The sequence below is a fragment of the Mirounga leonina genome, unplaced genomic scaffold (assembly GCF_011800145.1).
Source record: "Mirounga leonina isolate KUSES-001 unplaced genomic scaffold, KU_Mleo_1.0 Mir_101609, whole genome shotgun sequence".
Classification (NCBI taxonomy): Eukaryota; Metazoa; Chordata; class Mammalia; order Carnivora; family Phocidae; genus Mirounga; species Mirounga leonina.
This window is the reverse complement of record NW_023270164.1, coordinates 11,388,280-11,413,965: the sequence shown is the minus strand read 5'-3', so window position 1 is coordinate 11,413,965 and position 25,686 is coordinate 11,388,280. Positions and strand designations below refer to the sequence as shown.

The window sequence follows — 25,686 nt, the reverse complement described above, 5'->3', positions numbered from 1 at the left end:
GGTTAGAGTTTTCAGTAAGGTTCATACTAGGGAGGACTACCAGAGCATGATGGGAGTGGCAATACTTGACGAAGACAGAAGTCCACCGCGGGCTAGACCATCAGGTCCATCACTTCTCTGACCTCATTCTCATTTCCTACCCTTCTTCCTCTCACTCTACTCCAGACGTATTTGTTCCCTTCAAGCTGTTTCTGAATAAAGCAGGCACAATCCAGCCTCAGGGACTTTGCACTTGCTGGTCCCTTGGCCAGGAATATTCTTCTAGATACCCACATGCTTCATCCCTTCACTTCTTCCAAGTCCTTGCTTCAATGTCACCTTCATGAAGCCTTCCCTGAATGCCCTATTTAAAAATGCCTACCTGCACCCCCATCATTTGAGACCCCCAGACCTGGCCCTACAGACCTTTTGAATGACACCGGTCAACTTCTTACAATTTACTTGTGTTTGTCTATTCTGGGTCTCACCCTAGCAGAACATAAGCCCACCCCCCACAACACACCCACAGGCCTCAAGGAAGGGATTTTTTTGTTTTGTTTTTGGATCCATTGCTGTCTCCAATGCCTAGAATAGTGCCTGGTCCATAGTAAGCCCTCAACAAATGTTATGGCAAATGTTTGATGGCAAATAGCTCTAGGTCAAGACAAGAGACAACCGTGTACACACTTTCCTTTGTGCTTGCCTGCCCGGTGCACGGGACTCAGTGAAGTGACCCAAACCCTGCCCACTGAACTCTGGTCTTCTATCTTGTTGGTGTTACAATGGTAGCCAAACAGGACAGAAAATGGCACATGTGGGAGAACTAAGATACAACCAGGATTCCAGGGTTCCTGCCGAAGCTGTTCTTGATAAAGAAGTGTTTCGGGTATGAATGAGGTAGGAAGGTGATCCAGGAGCTGGGGTGGTGAACAAAGGGACAAAAGTGTCTGGAGAATCAAGAGCTATAACGGGGGAGATAGTGGACAAGGAGCTGGGAAGCCTGCTTCTCCCTCTCCCACTCCCCCTGCTTGTGTTCCTTCTCTTGCTGTGTCTCTGTCAAATAAATAAAATCTTTAAAAAAAAAAAAGTTTGTGTTCAAGTCTCAGATGGTAGCAACAGTGGACAAAGGTGTGGAGTGTTTGGGGGTACCCTTGAGCAGCAATGGGAAAGTATCTCTGGAGGGAAAACCTCTCCACTTGACCTAAGCAGTTAGCATCACCACTAAATAGGTGCTAGAGGTAAAGCACTTCAGTCCCCAATGTCCTGGAGAGGAATAAAAAGGAAGTATGGAAGGATGAGGTCACCCAAGCAGAGTAGGCCAAGGAAAAAAATAATCACGAGAGAGAAGTGGACAAGGGCATACACTGTGCCTGGGGTCTGGAACTGGCCCAGGAGGCAGCAGATGTGGGGGCAGGCTGTGATGAGTGTCAGGCCAGGTTCAGGGATAGGTTGTGCTATTCCCAGTACCCAGGTTTGAATGAAGGAATGAGGGGTCTGTTTCCAAGTGGGAGAAAAGTTGGGCTTCTGGCTGGGTGAGGGAGAGATATGAGTGGCATCCCCAGGCATCAGGTGGCCAGTCTGATTGGTGCTTTCAACTGTCTGGAGTGTTCCATCAAGACCAAGGACAAGCATAGGCAGCTCTGCAGTCCTGCGGGGGCCGGGGGGGGGGGTGTGTGTGTGTGTGCTGTGCTGAGCCTGCTCTAATCAACCCACAGCTGGCTCTCTTCTCAAAGGTAGGAGGCCTCAGGACAAGCAGACCAGGCCTGAGGGGGAGCAGGGTGGAGTGGGAAAGGGGCTTTTCCTCCACAGATGTTCTCAGCCAAATATTTTCATTAAAAACTGCAAAGTCTGCATAGTTACGGACATTCCTCAGTCCAACAGAGTTGTTTAGGCATCCCCTGCAGCTGGGAAGTTGAACAAGGGCACCACAGGAACCACTGATGGTAAAGACTTGTCCAGGGGCTCAGTGCTTTAAGCCAGATGGGAAGGCATCTGTCCCCCCACCGGCCAGGACATAAGCCATGCTGACCAAGCCCTGGCTGACGGGTCACAGTTAGCTTTCTTCTTCACAGAAGGAACAAGGTTAGAGAAGTTACACGACTTGCTCAAACACGACTCCTACCTCTCAAAATGAACATGGCAGGGAGTTAGGAGTAGGTGGAGCCGGACAAGGTGGAATTTGAATCCAGCTCAAATACAGTCACACAGACCCAGGTACCTGTGTCCTGTGCCTCCATCTCATCTCTTCCCAAGCGGGGAGGGTGGGAGGAAGAAGTGGCAATTCCCACCTTTTCTCTGCTCAGGCAACTGGCACAGCTAGGGTGGGGCTGAACCCTCTGGGCTACCACTTGAACCGGCAGCTCCGGAAGTCCCTCCCTTCCCTGGAAGCACCAGGGCGTGCCGCATCTGGGTTAATAATTCTTTATTAGGATCCAGGTTCCAAACAAGGTAGAAAGCAGCGGCAAGAGGGGTGCGGGGCGGGGGGTGAGGAGGGAACACCAGGCGTGGCTAGCTGGGCCACTGCCAGAGGCCCGATGGGAGCCCTGGGCTGGAGGGGGGCGGGGCTGGGGCCAGCCTACTGCGCGTGCACGGGGGTCAGCGGATGGTGTATCGTACATAGGGAACCTCAACATCCTCGCCGCTCTCGTCGTTGCAGCACAGCTCAAGCACCAGCGCCCGCACATGGCGGCCCAGCTTTCGCTTCGACACACGGCTCACGATCTCGGTCATCCTGGGGGGCAGGGGAGCAGAGGCTCAGGGAGGCAGAGGCAGAGATGAAGGGCAGTGAATGGGGGGTGGAACAGCTGCAAGTGGAGGCCCTCCGCCGCCCTCCGCCCCCCCAACTCACGGCTGATCCAACCGTTCCTTGAGCTTGGCGGCTGGCATGAAGAAGGAGTAGAGCATGGACACACCCTGGGACAGCATGGTGATCTCCAACTTATGCTCTGTCTGGAGGAGGGGGGAGGGGGACAGCAGCGTCATGGGGGTGGACGGCCCAGCGAGCCTCGCCCGCACACTGCCCGCAGGTGGGATGAGAGGGAGGGAGGGGTCTCACCTTAAAGTAGTCCAGGAACTGTTTGAGTGTCATCTCCTCACCGTTAGGCTGCAGCCCCTGGACCTCAAAGCGATCCCACAACGTCCACTCCTGGTTATAGTACTGAGGGACAAGGAACGGGGCTGATGGGCTGGGGGCCACCAAAGGGTCCGGCCCCGTCAGTCCTGGCCTCGCCCGCCCACCACGTTAGCTCAGGCTAACATGCTAAGTCAGCTTGCAAGCCTCTTTTGTCAAAAACATGTGGCTTCCGTCGCACCTTGAGCACTGACACCCTTCAGTGACCGATGACCAACATGGCCTAGTCACTGGGATCCTGTTCTGTTCTCATCTCCTACCCACCCTCATCCTCTCTCTCACTCTGCTCTAGTGACTTACTCTTCCTCAAACATGCCAGGCATGCTCCTACCTCAGAACCCTTGGAGAGACTCATCCCTCTGCCTGGAATGCTCTCCCCTACCAGGAGCCTGCGTGGTCTGCTTCCTCCCCTCCTCCAAGTCTGGGCTCACAGGTCATCTTTTCAGCAGGGCCTTTCCTGAGCATCCCACACTTAAAGGCCCCAACCCAAGCCCTTGCCATCTGGTACTCAAGTCCTCCTTACCCTGCGCTCTTTTTTGGAGATTCTAAAATAATTTATCATGTTATTTATAGAATCTATTGCACAGGGGCGCCCGGGTGGCTCAGTTGCTTAAAGGACTGCCTTTGGCTCAGGTCATGATCCTGGAGTCCCAGGATCGAGTCCCACATCGGGCTCCCTGCTCAGCGGGGAGTCTGCTTCTCCCTCTGACCCTCCCCTGTCTCATGTGCTCTCTCATTCTCTCTCTCAAATAAATAAAATCTTAAAAATAACTAAAAAAAAAAAAAGAATCTATTGTACAAATACAATCCTAGCACCTACAAGAGTATCTGGCACACAGGTGCTCAGTAAATATTTGAAGCGAATTAATGAATGAAGCAAGTAAAAGTATTTACCATAATAAGCACCCAATAAATGTTGGTTGCTATTATTATGTTATTAATAATCTCTTAGGATACAATTAAAAAATCCCATCTTTTCTGAGGGCTTCCACAGGCAGGTTCAGACCAGTGCTTAGCACAGAACAGGGTTAGAGAATAAATGAATAATGTGTGCACAAAGGGAGTAAGTACGTGCATGCTGACAGAAACCCTCACCTGGTGACAGGCTATGAAAGCAAACTAAAGCAAGCTGCTCTACAGAGAAACATCCCACTCACAAACCCAGCGGCCCTGATGCAGGCCCTTACCTGGTGACGGGGTGCGGCAAGGGGTTCAGAGAAGGCAAAGAAGGGCAGGGCCAAGTTGAGGAAACCATTCTTGTAGGAGTCAAGCTGTCGGTGCCCATGCACCACTTTATACAACTCCAGACACACAAGGCCAACCACAGCTGCTGTGGTTGTGGCAATGGCGGGGATGATCTTCCCTGCAATCAGCTTGCTCTGTGAGGCAGGAAGGATCAAGACACGTGGTAGTTAAGGTAGAAGAGGCTCAGAGCCTACATAGAATGAATGGAACGTGGAAAACTCAAGCCTGGGGGGTGGGGGTGGAATCAGGTCCAGACTCCCCTCACCTTGTGCCGGTCTGCAGGGGGAATGTCATAGTTCTCTGCCCGGAGGTTGGATGCAGCCACAATGAAATCCATATGGAAATTGCTGTCATCGTCCTTTTATGAGTGGGGGAGGGAGAAGGGGAAGGGCGGGGAGATGATGAGAGAATCAGAGTCGGAGGAGGAAAAGGATTCCTGGCCCCTGGGGACACAAGTATCCTCCACTGCAATTACCTGCAGGGTTCTCTCAGATCACAAAGGCATGGCTGGGAACATCCTACGTTCAGGGCCATGTGGCAGGCCCATGATCCAATCCCCGTTAAAGGCCTGCGGCTGCCTCCAGATCCCCATTGACCTGTTCTGTCTAGCCATCCCCTTGCCTGCCCAGGGACCCGACCCAGCACCTTCTCAAAGTCGATGGGATACATCTTGAATCCAGGGAGCTTTTCTGGACTGGGCAGTGTGGCCTTGAGCTCCTCGAGACGGCTATCATCTGCAGGGAGAAAGAGACACCACTGACCCTTTAGATCCCAGGCCAATGTCTGAGGTGGAAACGGGGGCGGGGGTGGGGGCAGGGAGGGCAAAAGATGTTCAGGTAGAGAAGACTTGAAAAGGAAAGTTATCCTGGGAGACAGGAGGCGCAAGGCGGAGAGGCAGAGCAGGACAAGAGAGCACAAACCTGAAGGAGACAGAAAGGGGGCAGGTATGTGGAGAGAGAGCTCTCCAGAGACCCTAAGGAAGACATCAGGAGGAAGTGAACATGGACAGATCCAGAGATCTGGATGGGAGATCTGTAGATCCTGGGGAGAATGTTACAGAAAGAGGTGGGGTGACATGGAGAATATGGGGGAGGGGGTGCGACAGGGGTATGAAAAAATATACAGAGGGGATACTGGGGGGAACATGCAGACGTGGAGATAGAGAAAAGATATGGGGAGGGAAAAGAAGATATGAAGAGGAGAGAATGGGGGCATGAGACGTGTAAGTGTTATGTATCCAATACACACTTTATATGTATCATTTATATACATTTTACGTATACCTTACGTACATTACATAGATCTCAGTGTTCAGTTACGCAGCTATATGCATGTATGTACATATGTACGTAAGGAGAAAAATGGAGAAAATATAGGGACGAAGTGAAGGCAGATGTGGAAGGAGAGATGGGAAGAAACACAGCGAGTAACATGAGGGGGCAGAGATTTGGGAAGGGAGATGGGGAGACGACGGGGGAGATAACAGCAGAAGGGAGAAGACCGATGGAGAGGAAGATGGGGAGCATGGAAGATAATGCAGGGAGAGCCACATAGCTGCAGATGCTGTATCTAGTCTACGGACAGGGAGAGGTACGGAGCGGAAGACAGATAAATCCACAGACTGGGCGTCAGAAAACTACAGCACTGAGCCCACGTCAGCCCACCACCTGCTGTATCAAGAAAATTTTACTGGAAAACAGCCACACGCGTTCATTTACACATTGCATATGGCTGCTTTTGTGCTTCAACTGCAACGGGTGATTAGCCGCAGACACTCTATGGCCTGCAAAGCCTGGGAGTCACTATTTGGCCCCTCACCTAATATGCCCAGCATGAGCTGGAAGGAAGAGATGGAGAGAGATGGGGAGTTGGAGGGGAGAGACATGGAGAGGAAGATAAGGAGGGAGCTCTGGGGAAAGATTTATGGAGGGCAATATTAGGGTGAAGAAGCATACAGAGGAACACAGGGGCCAGATGTCAAGGCACAGAGACCATTGGTGGAGATCATACCCCCAAAGAAACATAAAAAAAGAAACAGAAGTTCTTTTTTCCAAGGCAAATACACACAGAAGACCAGAGTGTGGGGAGAAGGAGCGAGGGAGACAATGTGCCCCAACCGAACAACCTTCTTCACACTTTAGGAGAAGGGAGACTCAAAGGAAGGTGTGGGGAAGTCTCAAGGCCTGGGGCAGCAGAGCAGAGCCAGGGGCAGAGAACAGGTGGGGAGGCTGGCCTGGGCAGGGGACAAGGGGGGTGGTAACTCCTGGCCGACTGGCCAAACACCCTCACCAACTGAGGCATTGGCGCTCTGCAGCTCCTGGTCAGAGACGTGGATCTTGACGCCAGACTTGGGAGTAAACTCGGGGACCTGCACAGACCGTAGGAGTGTGGCCACAGCAGCTCGGTCCTGAGAGCCTGTCAGCCCATAGGTCTGGGCAAACAGGTTGGCGGCAGCCATCACGTAGTCCAGATGCAGGGGCTGGGGGAAGGCAGGGCCCAGGAGGGTGAGGACATCGGCTCTCGCCTGATGTGTCTCAGCCTCCTTCCCTCCCACCCACCCTCCACCTGACCCAAGGAGACCCCAGGGAAGAGACTTACATTGTTGACATCAAAGGTGAGCGGGTGTGGACAGCGTTTGGGCCCAGACCAGAATGGAGCTCCCGAGCTCGTGAGCTAAAGGAGGAGAGAGATTTTTGAGGCGCAGGACTTGAGAGCTCTCTAACAAGCCTAACTCCTGGCTGGGCACACACAGGGCCCTGGAGTCAGTCATGAAAGACCCAGACTGTAGGGTCCTGTAGATGGAAGTTCCGGTGCCAGGCTGAACCAGGGACCTCACTGAGCGAACAACTACCAATTCCTGGGCACTCGCTTTGTGCAAGATATGCAGCCATTTCACAAACTCTTACGGACTGCCAGGCACTGTACTAACTTACTATTAGTAAGCACCAATAAATCCTCACAAAACTCCCGTGAGGTAGATTACCGTCATGTCTACTTCGCACGTGAGAAGACTAAAGTGCAGAGGAAGTCATGTGACTTGCCCAAGTGCAAATGGAGCTGGGAAGCGAAGCCATATGGATTCTTGCGCTCTGGACTACAAAATTTCTCCCCCATAATCTGTTCGGCCCTGGGAGTCTAGCAGGGCTCAGGGCACGCCACAGGCAAAGGAAACAGAAACACCAGTCTCTTGCTCAAAGGCAAGGCAACGGGAAAAACGGGTCAGACTTAACCCGTCTTCTGAGAGCCCCATGCCCTGGGGTACCTGCCACAGCCAGACTCCTGGCCGGGAAGAGCATGTGGAGAGCCCACAGCAGGTTCCTGTGCCGGGAAGACGCACTGCGCCAAGCGGCCATGGCCGGCGGGCATTACCTGGTCGGGAGGGAAGTTATGCAGCAGCTGCCGGATGTTGTTAGAGTACTGGGTGTGCCAGTGGTGGCAGGCCCAGCTCACGCAGTCGGCCCAGGTCTGTGGCCGCTGCAGCACCAGGCTGCGCTGCACGGCCTCCAGCACCTCCAGGGGTTGGGTGCCTGCCAGCCGCAGGGTCCGCTCCACAAACTTGGGGTCTCTATCAGGAATTGGAGGGGGTCAGAGGGGCAGGATTACACAGTGGCCCTAGGAGTGGGCTCCAGGGCCACCCCACTTTCTCCATGGAAAGCTAGTCCTGACCCCCGGCGATATGAGGCCTGAGCCTTCACTTGACTCATCTGCAAAGTGTGCCTGGTGCTGGGTGTCACTGGTGAGGAAAGCAGGCAGGATGCCTTGGCGGGCAGGCAGGGGATGGGCTGAAGGGGCACCTGGATACTTACGTGAGGTACTGGTTCACGTTTTCCGCCGGCTGCTTGAAGAGGCCCTCAAACTCATCCCGAGCCCACTGCAAGACAGAGCAGATGGACGACATGGAGGGACGATTGACAACTGGGGATTTGTCATTAGAGAGACCATCAGGGAATGCATCCAATTAGAACACCATTGCTTTGAGAAAAGGGAAGCCCTCTGCCACTGTTCCCCAACCTTCCCCACTCCCCCAACCTCCAGCGCCTCAATTTAAAATCCAACGAACTAAGGGCGCCCGGTGGCTCAGTCGTTAAGCGTCTGCCTTCATTCAGCTCATGATCCCAGGGTCCTGGGATCGAGCCCCACGTCGGGCTCCCTGCTCGGCGGGAGGCCTGCTTCTCCCTCTCCCACTCCCCTGCTGGTGTTCCCTTTCTCGCTGTCTCTCTCTCTCTGTCAAATAAATAAATGAAATCTTTAAAAAACAAAAAACAAAAAACCCCAATGAACTTGATCTGGGCGGTGGTTACACTAGTGTGTGAAAAAAAAAAAAAAGATTCTTAAGGATCTGTGTCCCTTACTAGAGATGTTATATCGCGATTAAAAAAAATTTAGTTATATTTTACCATAATTTAAAAAAAGAAAAAAAAATTCAGACTCAAACCAAAAACGATTGCCATACAGGCCCTGGTGCTGAGCAGCAAACAAGACAGACGCTCTGCACTCTGAAAATTCCCAAGGACAGTAAATGCATTCACTGGTGAGGGAGTTTGGAGGAGAGCGCATCTATCCCCAGCTCTCCTACCTAGTATCCAGTTTGGGGACTTCAGAAACAAACGGCAACACTTACCTTCACACCCTCCTTTCTAAAACAGATACCGTAACAATAAGGACTCTGCGGTGGGGTTGCAAAGAAAAAACGAGCAACTGTGTATCTACTGAAACGTTCCTAAACCAGCCCCAGATACACAGTAAATGCCAAGTGCTTTCTGAACCGTGAGGCCGACACTGCTATCAGCCCCATTTCACAGAGGAGGAGTCAGGCACGGAGCGCTGGAGTCCGAAGTCACACACGGCCCAGTGAGAGCGCAGTGGGGACACAAATATGAACAGGCCCACTCTGGAACTCCAGGCAGAAGGGAGAGTGGCCGAGGAAACCGGTTTTTCCCTATTTGGTTCTCACCCCCACACTCCTAACTAAACATTCTGAGCAGTTTGTTCCCGGAGACAACAGGGTCATTCTCATAGCACAAGAGTTCTCCTCGGGCCGCGCTCGGGTTCTGGTTCGTGGCCCTGGGGCCAGCTGCCTAGGTGCGTTCACTCTGTAAGAAGTCAGCCTGATGACAGGCGCACTGGGCCGTATGCTGTATGCACACGCATCACACAAACAGAACTGTCCTGAGAAACTAGCTGTCGAAGCCATTTTGAGCAAGAGCTGTGCACACCTGAAGAAGAACTAAGCACTAAAGACCTAAATAACTGCAGAAGGTAATAAGAAATCACCATTAATTTTGTTCAGCATGAAAGTAGGGTCTTGGTTAGACAGCAGCAGTTCTTACCTGGGAGCGATTCCCCCCACCCCCCCCCCAGGAAGGGAGCGGGTATTTGGCAACGTCTGGAGACATTCTGCGTTGCTGCAACTGCCATCTAGTGAGCAGAAGCCAGGGATGCTAAGCACTGGACCGTGCAGAGGACGCCAGCCCCCACCGACAAAGAAGTATCTGGCCCCAAATGTCAATAATGCCAAGGTCGAGAGACCCTGTTATGCAGAGCTCACTTCCCTCGCGGAAGCGTATTAGATTAAGGTGTTATGATACCCATGATACGTTTCAGCAGTAAGAAAGAAAAATACAGCAATCTAAGAAGAAAATGTGTCAAAACATTAACAACTATTAAATCTAAGTGAGAAATGATATTTGAGTATTCATCATACCACTCTTTGTATTTCTCTACATGTTGAAAACTTCTCAAAATAAAACAAAATGAATGAATCACTCTAGAAACCCAGGCTGTTGGATGGGAAGCGAGGGAGGAAGGTTTCAAGAGAAAGCACATCCTGAGCTTTAGGCTTGTGACACCTGAGGGGGCCTAGTGGCCAAGAAGGTGCCTGCCCCCACCCCTCTCCCCCCCACAGCTGATCACCTGCAGGGTGTGCTCAATGGCATTGGGGAAGTTCTTCAGAGTGCAGATGGGGATGGACTTCTCAGGCGGATCCTGGCTAGAGCTGTAGGACTCTGTCAGGAAGGGGATCACCACCTGCACATTGCCCTTGGTGCCCAGGGTGCCAGACTCCAGCAGCGGCTTACGGTAGTACACACAGCGGCGGTCCATGTACATGCCTATTGGGGGGGTGGGCAGACCGTGTGTATGTCAGGAATGTCAATGGAGAACATAAAAACAGACACCCCTAATACATACACACACGCGTGCGTGCGCACACCACCTTTGCCCGTGACCTCCTCGCCCGCCTCCAAACTCACGGGCATCCACATTGTCGAGGGCATTGGCCACACCATCCAGGTTTTGGAAGAAATCGTCATCATAGATGCGCTCCGTGTCAGGGCCCACACGGTTCTGGTGGCTTGTCACTCGGATGTGCGGATTCATCTGACGCACAGCTGCAGCGGCCGTGTCCGACTTTAACTTCTAGGGGGACGAGGGTGGGATGGGAACATGGGGCTCAGCTCTTCACGCATTCACCCAACAAACTTCTATAGCGCGTCCTCCTAAACATGGATTTACTTAATGCCCAGGAAGAACCAGGTTCTAAGTTCAGAAGGCTCCCCAGTTTAGCAGGAGACAGTGTTCGACAGCGCCACATGGCCAGGGCTGGGACAGAGGTGGCAGGGGCTCAAGGAAAGGAAGCAGTGAACAAATGCAGATCAGAGGCAAGAGGCCAGCCACTCTGTTTCTATGCCTACCCAACATTTACTGTTCTTTCAGATAACAGCACCCAGAGCTGGGATCCATCCTCTCAAACGAAATGATCCTTTCAAAGGCCAGGTCAGGTCATGTCCCTCCTCTGCTCAAAACCCTCCCCTGGCTCCCCCTCTCCACAGAGGGGAAAAGGAGTTGGCCCCCACTTCCCCTAGCTCATCTTCTACCCCTCTCCCCACCATCAGGATCCTGGCCTGGAGCGCTCTGAACCCAGAAAACGGGGGCTCTACTCCTTTCCAACCTCCAGGTCTGCAGAACCGAGCCCTTCCCTAACCACTATAACCAAAACTGCCAACCCATCTTCCGGGGGTGCCCGACTTCCCTTTGCTTGCTTTTGTTGCTTCCTTTGCGCGGCACTTATCAGCATTAACTCCAAACCTCACCCTTACACTGTGTTGCTTGCTTATGGTCTGCCCTCCCCACTCCAGAAGCTTTCTTTCCTCGCTGTATCCCAAGTGCCGAGAAAAGTGCCTAGGCCAGTGGCTACCTGGTTACTGAGTCAATGAATGGCGAGGGGAACAGATCCTGGGAAGGCACACATGGCCCTGACACCCACGGAAGGCTTCACAGCTCGAGCCATGTACGGCCCGGGGTCCATCCGGCAGGGAAGAGTGAACCTAGCACAAATGTCCTCCTAGGGAAGGCCTGCTGGCAAGGCCGGCCCTTGGTTGGCACCTGGGAACCTGGATTTCGGGAGGGTTCGCACCATGCCTTACCTGGTAAGGGTGGCTCCCTGTGCCTAGACTGCTTATGCAAAATACGGATTCTGCTGAATTCTTGCTTTCCTTCTGGGAGGCTGGAATTTGGTTATGTGCCCAGCAGAGGGTGCCTACGTGACGAGCCCATAGTAAAAGCCCTGGGCACCGAGTCTCTAATGAGCTTCCCTGGTTGGCAACATTTCACATGTGTTGTCACAACTCGCTACTGGGGGAGTTAAGTGCATCCTATGTGACTCTGGGGGAGAGGAGTCTTGGAAGCTCATGCCTGGTCTCCCCCAGGCGCCTTTTCCCTTTGCTGATTGTGCTCTGCATCGTTTTGCAGGAAGAAATCATAGCTGTGAATACGGCTATGAGCTGAGCCCTGTGAGTCCTCCTAGTCAATCATCGAACTTTGGGGTGGTTTGGGGGACCCCCAACACACTGTCCCAACCAGCACTGATAAGAGGTCAAGGAAAAAAAAAAGTGAGATGAAAAATGGCAGATTCAACGCAAGGATACTCAAGAAACGTTTCCTGAATGAGGCAGAGAAGCTGAGACAAAGAGCTGAAGGAAAAAGGTGGAAAGGCCTCCCTCCTTTCCAGAAAGAATGGAAACAAAAGACAGGAGGAAAGCCAGAGGACAAAATCCCTCCCCCTCTCCCCATCCCACTCACCGTGACGTCCCAGGGCCGGAACAGAAACTGCCGGTTCAGATTTGACTTCTCAATAGTGTCCATGTCTGTGACAACAATTTCTCCGCCCTCTCCACAGCCCAGCCCGATCATGGCGAAGTTCTTGAGCAGCTCACAGCCAATGGCTCCTGCACCCACCTAGGAGGCAGCCGAGAAGAGAGAGAGAGGCTGGTTGGGGTAACACAGGTGAGTGTGACGGTACGCACTATTCCTCACTCCCCCCGAAGACAGCAGGGGAGGCGAAGTGAGGCTAGTGCCACATCCTCAAGTCCCAGAACTCTAAGAAATAACCCGGAGCCATCTGAGGGAAGGCAGCAACGGCGGGCGGGCGGGGCGGGGGGGGCGGGGGGGGCACGACACAGAAGGACGCACCAGGCTTTCCCTTGAGATAAAGAAAGTGGCAAAAGGCACGCAACGGAGGTACCAGAACCAAAAGACCTTCCCTCGGGAGGCAAGAGACTCCAGAAGATGTGGCCAGAGGCCTGGGAGGTGCAGGTAGAGGACATCTAAGGGGATCACTCACTAGGAAGTACTTCTGCTTGCCCAACTTCTCTTGCAGGTCGGAGCCAAACACGGCCACCTGCCCATCATAACGGTTCTGGCGCTGAAGAGTGCAAAGGGAGGAGGGTCAGAGGAGGTCTCGCCAGAAATGCCCCCAATGATGTCTTCCCCGTGGGCCCCACTTGCATACCGGGTGGCACTTGTCCTCCGTGAGGGCCTCTTTGTCCTCCGGGAGACACTCCAGGGCATCAAAGTATAGCCACTGCATTATGGGCATAAACTTCCCAGAGCAGGCCTGGGGATTGGGGAGGAGAGAGGAAGCAGTCAGTGGTTAATCGGGACAAATGGGACAGTAAGTGATGGAGTCAGGGAGGTGCCTGGCCCACCCCGACCCTGCCCTTCTCCACCCACGCTGACCTTCATGACCTCCTGGGCAGCCAGGCCCCCAATGAAAGCGTTTACGGGTGCCAGATCCCCAGCAGCCACATAGGCCAGCTTTCGGATGAGGTCCTCGTCCAGGTTGTCCTGCTGCACTGCTCGCAGGGCTCGCGCATTCACGGCCCGGGCTAAGGTCACCAGCTCTGTCGCATCTTCCTGGTGGGGCAGAAGAAACCAAGAAGGCACCTGTCAGGCCACTGCGGGAAGAGGGATGGGGAGGGGAAGAGGGGAGGGAGAGTGGACGGGTAGAGGCACAGTGGGCCTTCAGTGCCAAGGTCACCTGCCCTGGTTGGCCCACCCACTCACCCACCTCATTGCGGGGCCGAGGGGGCCGGCCATGCTGAGCACAGAACTGGTGTAGGGCCTGGAAGCCAATGTGCAGCTGGGCAGGCCGGGAATACTTGGCAAAGTCCGTCATCACAAAGTCAGGCTCTGCCAGTGAGGCCAGCAAGGATTTCTGTGGGGGGCAGGGCATCAGAGCCTAGAAATGCCCAGAACCACCCCCCCACCCCCCACTACCCACCACACTCACAAAGCTGATCTTCTTAGGTACTTTGACCTGACTGACAATGCCTCCACGGATGTAATCAGAGAAACTGGAGGTGTCACAGATGCTAAAGGTGTAAGGACCTAGGTAGACAGGGAAAGGGTCAGGCTATCTGCCCTCCCTAAAGCCCATAACACCCACAAGATAAGGGGAAAATCCATGGATTTTCAGGGAGCTTGGTCATCGGGAGGCAAGACCCCACCCCGGGTTCTACTTGGATATCAGAAACCATCTCCCCTCTGCCCAAGACCCAGGCTCAGAACCCACGAGATCCTGTGCTCTTGGATCCAAGTCTACACTATTAGACATTCTCTGCTCCCTGTCCACATCAGCTCAGACATGAGTGGATCCTCTGACCTGCTCTGTTCAAATGCCAGAGACCTTTTCCCCGTCAGTGCAGATACCAGGGACCTATTCTCCTATGAACAGCTCGAACACGAGACAGCACCTCTACCCCAGGCCCACCAGCTCTGGCTGGACCATAGGGGGGTCTGTCTCTGATTCATCTCGGACACCCAGCATGTGTCTGTCTCCCCTCGCTCAGAGCCCAGGGTCATACCTCTTATCATCCCTGATTCCTCCACAGCCCTAGCTCACCCAAGACTTTGATCTCCATGGGCTGACTTCCATTGAGTTCAACCATGCCCTGTACTTCTGAAAAGGAGACAAAGTCGCCATTCTCAAACCCATGTCGGGCCTCATCCAGGCAGGTGACCACACCGGGGTTGTCCTGATTATTAAAGGAGAAATGAACCTCAGAGGCGGGTTCAGGTACCAGGAGCAGACAGAAGGCTTGCTGCTGCCCATCCGCCTGCCAGGACCCCTGAAGCTGATCTCCTCACCTTGGTGACCATAGAAACCATAGCACTGAGTGGCTGCTCCCCGTTGGAATCTGTGAGGATCATTTCCTCTCCAAAGTCACAGAAGAGCTGCCTGTAAAGGGAGGCAACAGGGCTGATGCCCCAGAGTCCCATGCTCACGGGGACCCACGTGTCCCTCGAGATGCAGCGAATACTTGCTGAGCAAATTCAGCCTATCACTGCTGGGAATCACACAGCGCTCATGTCACGTGGGGAGAAGTGGACACATAGCATCCAAAACCCGAGTGGCTGAGGGGCAGGGCGGTGACAGCTCAGGGGTCTTGGCCCGGGCCTGGCAGGGGTCGGGGAACCAGGGTGGGGGCACTCACCCAAACAGGCCCCGCGTGTCTGCCACCACCAGCTTGATGCCACGGTTGTGACAGAACTCACCGACTCGCAGCTGGTCCTCCAGGGGGGTGTTGGTGAGGACCACCACCTGTGGAGAGGTGGAGGCTCAGGGCAAGGGCCCGGCACCGGGGCAAAGGGGAGAGAATAATGGAGGAAGGCTGGTGCCTGGGGCTGGGGGGGTGGGTGGGTGGTGGGCGGGGCTCAGAAGAGTCCTAAAGCTTTCAAAGTATCTACCCTGGTTCAGTAGATACTTTTACAAAGTATCTACTATTTATCAAATTCAGCCAGGGTGAGACCCAGAGAAAAGGGAAATGCGAATCCCTGCATCAGGGCAGGCAAGGTAGCCGGCAAGGCAATGAGGCAGCCAGGAGGAGAGAGCGTGAACAGGGAACTCATTTACGCACCAACACCCACTGCCGCCCGCCTACAACCCTGCCTTGCCCCGTGAGACACAGAAGTAAACCTCCCTCCGCAGCCCAAGTCTGAGCTCACTCCTACCACACCCGCTCGCTCCCAATTCTCGAGACAGTGCCTGCTGAACCAGGTGCCTTGGGACTTGGCTCTCTGCCGGAATGCCCACCCTTCCCCGCCAGGGCCAGCTCCTCCAACTACCTCAGGCTCGGCGGCGGCGCCCTGGCCCACTGGGACACCCCAGGGCAAAATCTCAGCCCCCACAGCTCCTCTTTCTGGCTCAGAGTTTTTATTTAACAAACAAGCAGACGGCCCTTAGCACGTGCCAGCTGGTATCCCAAGCACTTAGCCCTCACAAAAACTCGATGAAGTGGGTACTACTACGGGTCCCAAATCCACAAACAAGAACAAAATAAACCAGAGGAGATCGAGTGGCTTGCCTGAAGGCATCCTAGTAGAACTGGAGACTCACGCTACGGCAGTCTGGCTCCAGCCTGTGCTCATAACCACCATGCTCCGTGGGTCTGCCCATTCACAGCCCCACCCCCCCGAAAAGGGAGGTCCAGGGTCCAAATCCCACCTGCATTCCCAACACGAAACCTGGCACAGAAGCTAGCCCATTTACCAGAGAACTAATGAACAAAGCAAAGATGGACTGGGAGAAGAGTGGGCAGGAGGCTGGGCGGTGCGCCCCCTCCCCCCAGCAAGGTACCTGAAAGCCACTAAGGAAGTCATCAACCAGAGGCCCGGTGTAGGCAGTGACAGGCACGTAGCTGTTGAGCTCGGCGAGGCGGGGCTGGGAGACCTCAGCCCTGTTCTTACCGATGTCCTCCTCCCGCAGGTAGAACTGCAAAGGGGAGCCAGGGAGGAAGGGAGTGGTGGCAGAGCCCAGGGGACTGGCACCTCTGCCAGGGAGAAGGGCTGCCAAGAAGTACCTGGGAGGAGAGGTCAGCCCACTGGGCAGTGCCCTGGTCATGCAGGGTGACAGCCTTGACCCCACCAAGGATGATGTTCTTGGCAATCTCCACACCCAGGCCCCGCAGGCCTGACACCAGGACGCTAGAGGTCTGGAGCCGCTTCATGGCCTCATGGCCCAACACGTACCTGCCAGGTTGGGGGGTGTTCCGGGTCAAAGTCTGGCCCTCCAGACCCTGTCCTCCCAATGCCCCTCCCGCTGCTTGGCCCAACCTAGGCCCCACTTACAGCTGCCGGGAGTAAAGGCCCTCATCTATGTCTGCTTCACTGCCGTTCTTCGCCATTCCCTAGGAATAGAAGAGAAGAACAGGTTTGGGGAGATACAGAGGAGGGTGTGGACAGATGCACAGTGATACGGAAGGCTCTCCCACCCACCGCTCCCACCACCCTGCCCGCCAGGGTGCAGGAAGAAGACGCTTACGTTGGTTGGCACCGAGGGCACTTCGGACAACACGGAGTGGGCAGGGGAACAGTTAGAACCCGGCTTTGGATCAGGCCCGGACACGCGACGTTTCTTGGACAGCGGCGAGCTGGACATCTGGAAGGGAAAAGGAGGGTCAGAGGTGAGCCTGGGGCATGTGAGTGCTGCAGCTGGTTAGTGGTGACTGTCGGGGGAAGGGAAGACTTAAGGGCTGGTATCTCCATTTTACGGAAGAGGAGGCAGGTACAGAGAGGTGAGGTGACTTGCCCAGGGTCACACAGCTGTCAGAGCTAAGATCTGAACCCAGGTGGTCTGGCTTGCAATCCATGCTGCTGACCACTAGGCCATTCGCCTTTCTCCCCAGCCCAGCATGAGGGAGAGACTCCAGTCCTGCGGGGTGAGAGGAGTGACATGAAGAATGTCCTTGTGGGAAAGTCAGAGGAGGCTGTAGGCTCAGGTCAGACCTTGCCACTCCTTGACAGACCTCATTTAAGCCCTGTGGACTCGGTTCCCTCACCTGTGCAACAGGGCTGACAGGGCCACTTACCTACCCCATGGAGTTGCCGAAGTGATGAAAGAGAGCCCAAACCACAGAGCCTGACAGAGCGGACAGGCAACAACAAGCAGCCATTCTCCTCCCCCTTAGCCCCGGCGACAGGGGCGCAGGAGGGAAACACAGCTTAGACTTCCATCAGGGTGGCATGATAGCAGGAGACACCTTGCCAGAGACCCAGTCCCCGGAAGGGCCCAGGGAAGAGAGTTTTCTAAAGCCCACCGCACCCCTCCCCCCAGCTCTGGGAGGGGAAAGGCCCAGGCCAATGAAAGAGGTCACGGGGAGAGACAACACACACACTTCCCAAGCCCTGTCTGCACGTGGAGCCCCTTAAACAGGTTAACAATAATGGTGGATGAATATTTATCAGGAATCCTCCCTGTGCCAAATGTCATACTAAGTAAGCACTTTATGACCCTTGCCTCACTTTGTCCTCAGGGCGTCTCCGTGAGATCTGGACTACTATCTATCAATAACATCCCCCAACTCACACTGGAGGAAAAAAAATTCACTCGGGGACATGTGGTGACTTGACCAAGGTTCCCACAAACACAGTGGCCAAGCGGGGCCCGGACCAGGATCTGCCGACCCTGAAGCCTAGGCTGCCGCCCGGTGTTATCACATTCCCTCCCCTCCATGGTCCTGACCCTGCAAGGCGGGGTTGAGCACCCTTGCCAGACAAATGAGAAAACCTGAGCTCACTAGGTCAAGTTAACCTGCCAAGCATCACATACTGGGTCCCAGAGACAGAACAATAGATAGAGCCTGCTGTGGGAGTGAAATCTGTGTGTGACTGGATCCACATGCCAGAGACAACAGGACCCTCGACCATTTCCCCTCACCACCAATGCTCTCCTAAGCCACTGTCCTCCTACACTGGGCCTTTTCTGACCCCCCCCATCACACTGAGTACCCCCAGTGTACCTAAGGTTCCATCTTGGCACCTGTCACACTCTGACACTAGGCAAGAAGACAGGAGCTCCCTCCCCATCATCTACTAAGAGCTCACTGCCCGTCAATCACAGGGTAAAGGGCTTTGTCTAATCCCAACAATGCCCATGAACGAGATAACCTCATGCCCACATCACAAGTAAGAAAACAAAAGGCTCGGAGAACTCAGTCACTTGCCCACAGTCACGCAGCTGGTGTGGGCCTGTTTGCCAAATGCCTCCTGGGAGAACAGAGTCAGGATCAAGCTCGGGACCCAGCCCATGGGGCTAAGGGATGAGGTGTGAGGGAGGAGGACCCAGAAGGCAGGAGGCTGGCTAGGGCCCTGGAGCCAACCAACCTAATTACTGGGAATGCAGAGCACTAACCTGGACAAGAAAAAGTTGGTGAATTAGTATGGAGACAAAAGCAAATCATAATTTTTCCATTTACTGAGTCTCTGACCTGGGGAAGGGCTCTCATTTACTGAGCCCCATTTTCTCCAAAGGCAGGGACAAACAGAACTATCCTCAAGGACCTGCTGAGAAAGTTAAAAAAAAAGTCAACTTCTGTGGTCAGAACTCAGCGACTTGAAGACATCAGTAAGCTCCTCCCTGGACACCTGCAGTGGCCTCCATTACTTAGTTATCTCTTTGCCTTGTCACTGCTTTGCTCGTCTGGGACACAGCATCTCGTTTGCTTCCTAAATCAGAGATGACCCAGGGCCAGAGAGATCTTTAATATCTGCACTTTTTATCTCCGCATTCCTGTTGCTGCCAGCAAGGGTCTTGACAAGCAGGTTCTGGGTAACTGTTCCAGAAAAGATTTCAACTGCAGAGATTTGCAACAGTCCAGTCTCAAGGCAAGCAGGAGGATTCTGGGGCAGAAACCCCCGAGAGGAGCTAAAAATTCCCCCTACCCCCAGTACAAAATTGATACCCTTTCTCCCTCAACATATGCTCAGGCCCCAATTAGAACACATATACTATCTGTTGTTCAGCAAAGCTGAACTGGGGCTTAGAGAGTTTCAGAATTTGCCTGAGGTCTCCAAACTGGTGATTCTGAAGCCTGAGCATTCTCTACCACCCAAACCAGAGAAGAAGGTTTGAGGTAGGAGTCCTGGAGCAGGTTTGAGAGGGGGCAGGCACAGGGTCAGGTTATCAGGATGGAGAAGCTAGGGCACAGGATGCTGGGGCCTGTCAAGCCTCCTGGGAGGGATTAACTGAGAAGTCCCTGGGAACATAAAAGAGAGGAGTCAGGAGGTAGTTGTTTGAGCCCATGGAGGCTCAGGAGGAGATGGAAAAGGGGGTTAGAAGTCATGGAAGGCGGGCAGGGGAGGGCCAGGCCAGATTGATCCTTTGTAAAGGAACTTTTAGGGAAAGACCAGGAAATTGCACTAGAGGGACCCTGAGGCTGCAAGGAGGTAGGAGGGCAGTAGCTGGGCCCCATGGAAGCTACACAGGGAATGGGTGGGGGAGTCTGGGGACCAAGGAGGCTGCAGGAAGATGCTGGGGTCTGGGGGGAGGTGTGTTCTCCATCAGGAGGATGTTGGGGCCCTAGGGGTCTCTGCAGATGGATGCTGTTGGCACAGAAAAACCTTTGACCAAAAATAACAGGGACTTGTAGGGACAGAGGTGTCTCTGACATTGACGTCAATAGTCCCAGGAGACTATCTATGAAGGTGAATGCTAGGTCCTAGGGTGGGGTTGGGGAGGGATTTCTAATGGAGTACAAGGGCCTTGTGTTGATCTCTGATTGGTACATGCTAGGTACGGCAGCTGCTCTAACAGAGTGGAAAGAGGAGGCTGAGCCCAGACAGTTCTGGCCCTAAAAAGTTCAGTAAGCAGATACTGGCTAGGTCTCCAAGTAGGATTGGGTTTCTCTGACCAATTATGTGGAATCCCATGGAGGCTCTGAGAGTAGATGCTGAGGAGGACGTTTTCTACTCTGACTGAAGACAACTAGGCCTGTTGGGGGAAGTGACATCTGACAATGATGTTGGGGTCCTACGAACCTGAAGGCCTCTAACTGATGCTGGGGACCTTGAAAGACTGAGGACAGATTCTGAGGCCTGATGTGAGGTTAAGGGATCTGTGAGAGAAGCTGCAACCCTGGTTGGCTTTTGAAGGCAGAGGTTGAGTGAAGGGTGGGGTTTGAGGTGAGTCTGACGGAGGGGGCTGGAAGGCAACAGGGTCTGCAAAGGCAGGTGCTGGCCGGGGGATCCGTGATGGAGAATTATGTATCCAAACAGTTCCGCCCTGGTATTTGGTCTTTCGGGAGGCTCTGAGGGAACATCCTGGGAGTTAGGAGTGTATGATCAGGGAGCTGCTGAGGCCCACAAGAGGCAGTCTCCAAAGAGAATACTGAGACCATGAAAAAGAGCATTCCCTTAAAGTAGAGAAAGTCTCTAAAAGCAGATGCTAGAAAGGAAAGGAATCTCTAAAGGTAAATGTTGAGGAGACCCTCTGATTAGAAATGCTGGGCCCAGAGGGCTTTCTGATGGAAGATGCTAGGGCCAGGTTGGGGTTGGAGATGTGGAGAACCGGTCTCTGACATGGAGGCCAGGCCCAAATAGTCTTTCACAGGGTCTAGTTTCCTTGGAGGCTCTACGGGCAGATAATGCCTGTGTGAGTTGGGGGAGGCGGCAGAGCGATCTGAAGGAAGCTGCTAAAGAAGACTTACAGAAATGAAGGCCTTCCCCGGGATCTAGCCCCTCTTGGAAGCTGTGAGAGCAAATACTGAAAGACTAGGAGGGTCTGAAAGTAGACTCTGGGGGTAGAGCTTTAATGGCATACATTGGTGGGGGGCTTCGATCGACCAGGAATGTCAATTCCATAAGTCTCTGTTGGCGACTGAGGGGCGTTCTGACTTGCGATACAAGGTTCAGGACAGGGTCCCGGTCCCTGACTAGGGATACTGGGCCTGAGTCTCTAAAACCAGATCCTGGGGGGGGGGGGGGGATCTGACCCCAAGGTCAGACTTCGGAGCCCGAGGGCTGGTCCAGGATGGGAAATGTCGACCCCGCCCCAAGATCTGTCCCCCTCCCTCCTCCCCACGGATCCCAAGCATCCGAGTCACCACCGCCCATCACGACATCAGCCTGGCCCAGCGCCGACCCAGGTTCATCCAATGCTTCCCGAAACCCCTGCCCCGGCCAAGGCGCTGAGAAAGGCCGTTTGTTACCAATGCCGGTTCCCCGGGTCGCGCCGCCGCCAACTCCTCTAGGAGCCGAAGCCAAGCCCGGCCGCCACCCTCCTCCTTCTCCTCCTCCTCCTCCCTGCCGCCTGGGCCGCCTAGAATCGCCGCCGCCTGGGCCGCCTTCTCCTCCCCCGGCCGTAGCGGTAGTGCTCGTTCCAGCCACCTCCTTCACCTCCGCCGCCGACACAAGATGGCGGCTGCAGAGCCCGAGGCCGGAACAAAACCTTGAGCCCCACCCCCCAGGAACCCGGATGCAGGCAGGCCGCGCCCATTCATGAATCATGTATAATGGTCCCTGCCTGCTGTAACTCATTCGAAGAGGAAGAGCGCCACCTTGTGCCGAAGGTGGCAGCAACTAGGAAAACAAGTTAAAAAAACACAAAAAAACCAAAAAACCATAGAAGCCACGACCCATGGAACGTGAATAATGAATACATTGTTGCAGCCAGGCTGCCAAGGAAACTAAGAAAGGACCTCAAGGCCACATTTCCTGATCATGAATTATGCATGAGGCCGGGTGGTTGGTGGACTAACTCCCTGCAACCAAAAAGCCAATGTTAAAACATGGCAGCCACGCCCCGTTGCTCATGAATAATTAATAATCTTATAGCAGCCCGGAAGCCAAGGAGACCAAGGCCACATCTTATCATGAATAATGCACGAGGCCCGGTGGGCTGGAACAAAAGGTACAGGTCCGCCTATTGCTGCATCTAATACCCTGTAAGCAGGGAAAAAGGGCTACCACAGGGAAAACACACTCCCCCGGCTCATAAATAATGCATGATGATGCTGCAGCAGCTCAACCTGGAAACTCAGAGAGGTCAAGAAAGGTCCCACCTAGTTACTTATGAATTATGTATGAGGCTGGATGGACAGAAACACTCAAGACAGCCCTGCCCAGCTAGTAGGGATTATAGTACTCCAGCCGAGGCAACACAGCCACGCCTTCCTGTTCATGAATAATGAAAGCCGATGCTGCAGAGAGCCACAGGGGAAACCCGGGGGAAGAGTAGCTGCCTTCTCCCCACCCCTGACTAACATCAGGGCTGCCTTGGTCCAACCGAATCCAGACCAATATGCCTTTGGCAGGTGCTTCAGTTTCCACAACCGTAAAATGGGGATAGTAATAGAACCCATTTACCTCATAAAGGCAAAATGTGCTATTATGAAAATCAGAGAATACGGATCAAGGTGTGAGCTAGAAGTGCTGACACCGGGCGATGTTAAATTTAAGTATTATACATTAACATAAAAGAACTATGTAAATATATATTTATATTAATATAAAATTAGTTATGGGTGAGGGTATACTCAACCACTACAGAAACCCCCAACTTGGGGCATTATTTAAAAAACAATGTCTTGACCAGGCAATGAAATCTTATTCAGGACTAAAAAGAAAAACAAACAAACAAACAAAATGCGTTGAGACAACCAACCGCCTAGAAGGACAATGGAAAACAGAATGCTAAGGCCACCGATGTCCACTGAATAGGCAGGATAGAGGACCAGGTCACCAGAGATACAACTGTATACCAAAGCCTCAGGCGCACAATAAGCACCCAATACATTTCTCTCAAATAACAACAGATCATGTTAACAGATCGCATATTATGGTGATGTGTCCTTTCCATGCATTGTGCCACTGATCTCAGGAATGCAGAGCAGGAAATCGGTTCCTTCCTGGCCTTCAGGTCTTAGCTCAAAGGTGACCTCCTTAGAGAGTTCTTGAACCCTCACAAAAATCATTTCCACCCACCGATGACTAGCTGTGTGAACTGGGGCCAGACACTTCACTTCTCTGGGCCACTGTTTCCCCACCCATAAAATGAGAACAATACTAACCTACCTTGTAATGGGGTTTAAATGAGTAAATGGGCAGAAAGGGCTTAGAACAGTACCCCGCACAAGTGCTATATGACTAAAACTAGTAGTAATACAGGCCATTGAAGTGGTGGTGGCGGGCGGGGGGCGGGGGGAGGAGGGGAGACATTATGGCGTTTGATTAAGACTACAGACTCCGGAACTAGATTGACTGGGTTTGAATCCTGGCTCAGCCACTCACTGACCGTGAGTAACTAACTTTAGGCAAATTACTTAGCCTCCCGGTGTCCCAGTTTCCTCATCTATAAAATGGGATAATAACAACCTACCTCCTAGGATTGTTGTGGGGATTAAATGGGCTAATAAAGTGTGAAATGAGTGTAAACTCATCTGATTATCATTATGCCCATACCCATTTTCAGGCTCACGGAAAGATTTGCCAAAGATCACACAGCTGGCAAGGATCGATGGGATTTGAATCTAGAGCCTGTGTTGATAATCTGGAGTTACTGGCCCATAAGGAATGAACAATGTAGGAGGCCTCCTCCCTTCGCTAGATTTAAGGCTTAAATCCTGGAACCTGTAAGGGAAAGCTAACAACGGGTCATGCAGATGAAACCGTAAAAGCTACGCCCCTCATGAATTATGCACAATTACGCCCCTAGAAAAGCCACAGAAAACTCGGGGCGCTACTCACCTTTCCGATTAATCAATGAGTTCTAGTTTGCCCGGCGGACTGCAGGACTCCCCTTCAGCATACCCCTCCAGCACGCTGATCCGCCCCCTCGTGAATAATTCACAAGCCGATACTTCCAGCGGACCAGGTGCGAAAGAGGCAAAAATGGGCGGCCCCACCTCCTCATGAATAATGAAAAAGCCGCGGCCAACGAAGGCCCGGTAGCACGCTGTCCCCTCGGGAAGAGCCTAGCACACTGGGTTCCAGCGTCCCTTCCACAGCCTGGCCTGGGGGTCCCTCGCCCTAAAAACGTGTGGGCTCCGACCTGTCCAGTCGCCTCGCCCCGAGTACCCAAGCGCGGGGGGACCTCATCATAGAACCAGAGGTCACAAAGGCCATAGATACATCCACAATGCCACGTCGGTCCCGAACGTTCCCACTGTCACAGGACCTTTCGTGAAACAAGCTGTCCCAAAATGCCGCCTTGACTTCAGGAACCTCAAACTTCGCCTCTCCCTTTGGGGAGTACCCCCAAATCCTGCCTCATGGACAGAGAACTCATACACGGACCTTAAGGGTCTCCTCAAACATCCCCCTAAACCCTGCCTCCGAGGGGTATATAAATCCTGCCTCCCAGTGATACTCCCTAAAACAGACTCAAAATCCCATCCCGGTGTCCCCAAATGCCACTTCCTAAGGGACTCCTCAAAAACAGCCACCCCGGGCCCAGAGCTCCAAATGCGCCCATTAGGGGATCCCCCAAATTGAGCCCCCTCCCCCAAATGCTGCCTAGGGTTTGGGGGCACCGTGCTCCAGCTCACCCCCTGCGCCGGGCGGAAGCCTCGCCTTCCTGCTGGAGATGAGCCGAAGCCACGGGGCAACGGAAGAGCAAACCAGCTCCGTCGTACAAGACCAGAGTTTGCGCGGAGCTCGGAAGCGCGGGGCCTTGAAGGGCCCCCGGTTTGGGACGTACCACAGATGCTTAGCTAGAGGGGTGCCCGCCCCTGCTCCCGCGCCGTCGGCGGCCGTGTCAGACCCAGACAACCCTACGGGTTGTGGTACTTCCCGAGCGCGCGAGGCATGCTGGGGGTGGTAGTCCTGTCTGGCCAGTGCCCGGTGCACGTGGTGGGCTACAGCGCCCAGAGTATGGGAAAATGTAAACCTGGGCTGTGAAATTCCGGGGGCTGTGCTGGAGGTGGGGGAGGGAATGGGAAAAGGGAGTGGAACGTGGGGTACCTCCAGATGTAAAGGCACACCCATCCTACAGATGGGAAGGCTGAGGCTCAGACGGCCAAAGGAGTTCATTCATTTGACATTTATGGAGTTCAAGCTGTGGGCCAGGCGCTAGGGATTCTTTCCTTGCCCTCACGGAGCAGACATTCTAGCGAGAGGGATAGACCATAAATACAGCAAATGAGTAAAAATTATAGTTTCTCATATAAATATTTATTATGATAGATATATGACTGTATAATATAAATTATATGTAATAAAATATACATATAAATACATAGTTGACATAACGTGATAGCTAGTGTCAATATGTAAATAATTTA

The 25,686-nt window shown here is 53.4% G+C and overlaps 1 protein-coding gene across 3 annotated transcripts; it reads right to left on the bottom strand.

Moving 5' to 3' along the window:
- Positions 1 to 2,384: 2,384 nt before the first annotated feature.
- On the bottom strand, positions 2,385 to 25,042 carry UBA1 (ubiquitin like modifier activating enzyme 1). 3 transcript variants are annotated; one of them, XM_035003796.1, is made up of 27 exons: positions 21,616 to 21,815; positions 17,220 to 17,342; positions 16,953 to 17,069; positions 16,760 to 16,818; positions 16,492 to 16,660; positions 16,269 to 16,403; positions 15,127 to 15,233; positions 14,780 to 14,870; positions 14,535 to 14,667; positions 13,923 to 14,020; positions 13,701 to 13,847; positions 13,370 to 13,546; positions 13,143 to 13,247; positions 12,975 to 13,055; positions 12,434 to 12,589; positions 10,606 to 10,771; positions 10,268 to 10,464; positions 8,161 to 8,225; positions 7,724 to 7,919; positions 6,953 to 7,027; positions 6,644 to 6,833; positions 5,000 to 5,088; positions 4,620 to 4,712; positions 4,297 to 4,488; positions 3,035 to 3,136; positions 2,828 to 2,928; positions 2,385 to 2,710 (listed from the first exon to the last, which is right to left on the bottom strand). In XM_035003796.1, the coding sequence occupies exons 3-27, from the start codon at positions 17,067 to 17,069 to the stop codon at positions 2,575 to 2,577; spliced, it is 3,177 nt and encodes a 1,058-aa protein (XP_034859687.1). In that variant the 5' UTR covers positions 17,220 to 17,342; positions 21,616 to 21,815; the 3' UTR covers positions 2,385 to 2,574. The 3 variants fall into 3 exon arrangements, with proteins under 3 accessions (XP_034859687.1, XP_034859688.1, XP_034859685.1); XM_035003797.1 differs by lacking the exons at positions 17,220 to 17,342; positions 21,616 to 21,815 and adding an exon at positions 24,952 to 25,042; XM_035003794.1 differs by lacking the exon at positions 17,220 to 17,342 and having other exon boundaries at positions 21,616 to 21,750.
- Between the last annotated feature and the right edge of the window lie 644 nt (positions 25,043 to 25,686).

Excerpts from the sequence above, each read along its gene's own strand:
- UBA1 (XM_035003797.1), bottom strand. The coding sequence starts at position 17,069 with ATGTCCAGCTCGCCGCTGTCCAAGAAACGTCGCGTGTCCGGGCCTGAT. Across the intron at positions 7,028-7,723 it reads ATAACTTCCCTCCCGACCAG|CTCACGAGCTCGGGAGCTCC; the intron begins GTAATGCCCGCC and ends CTCCTCCTTTAG. Across the intron at positions 5,089-6,643 it reads GAGCGCCAATGCCTCAGTTG|ATGATAGCCGTCTCGAGGAG; the intron begins GTGAGGGTGTTT and ends TTCTCCCTGCAG.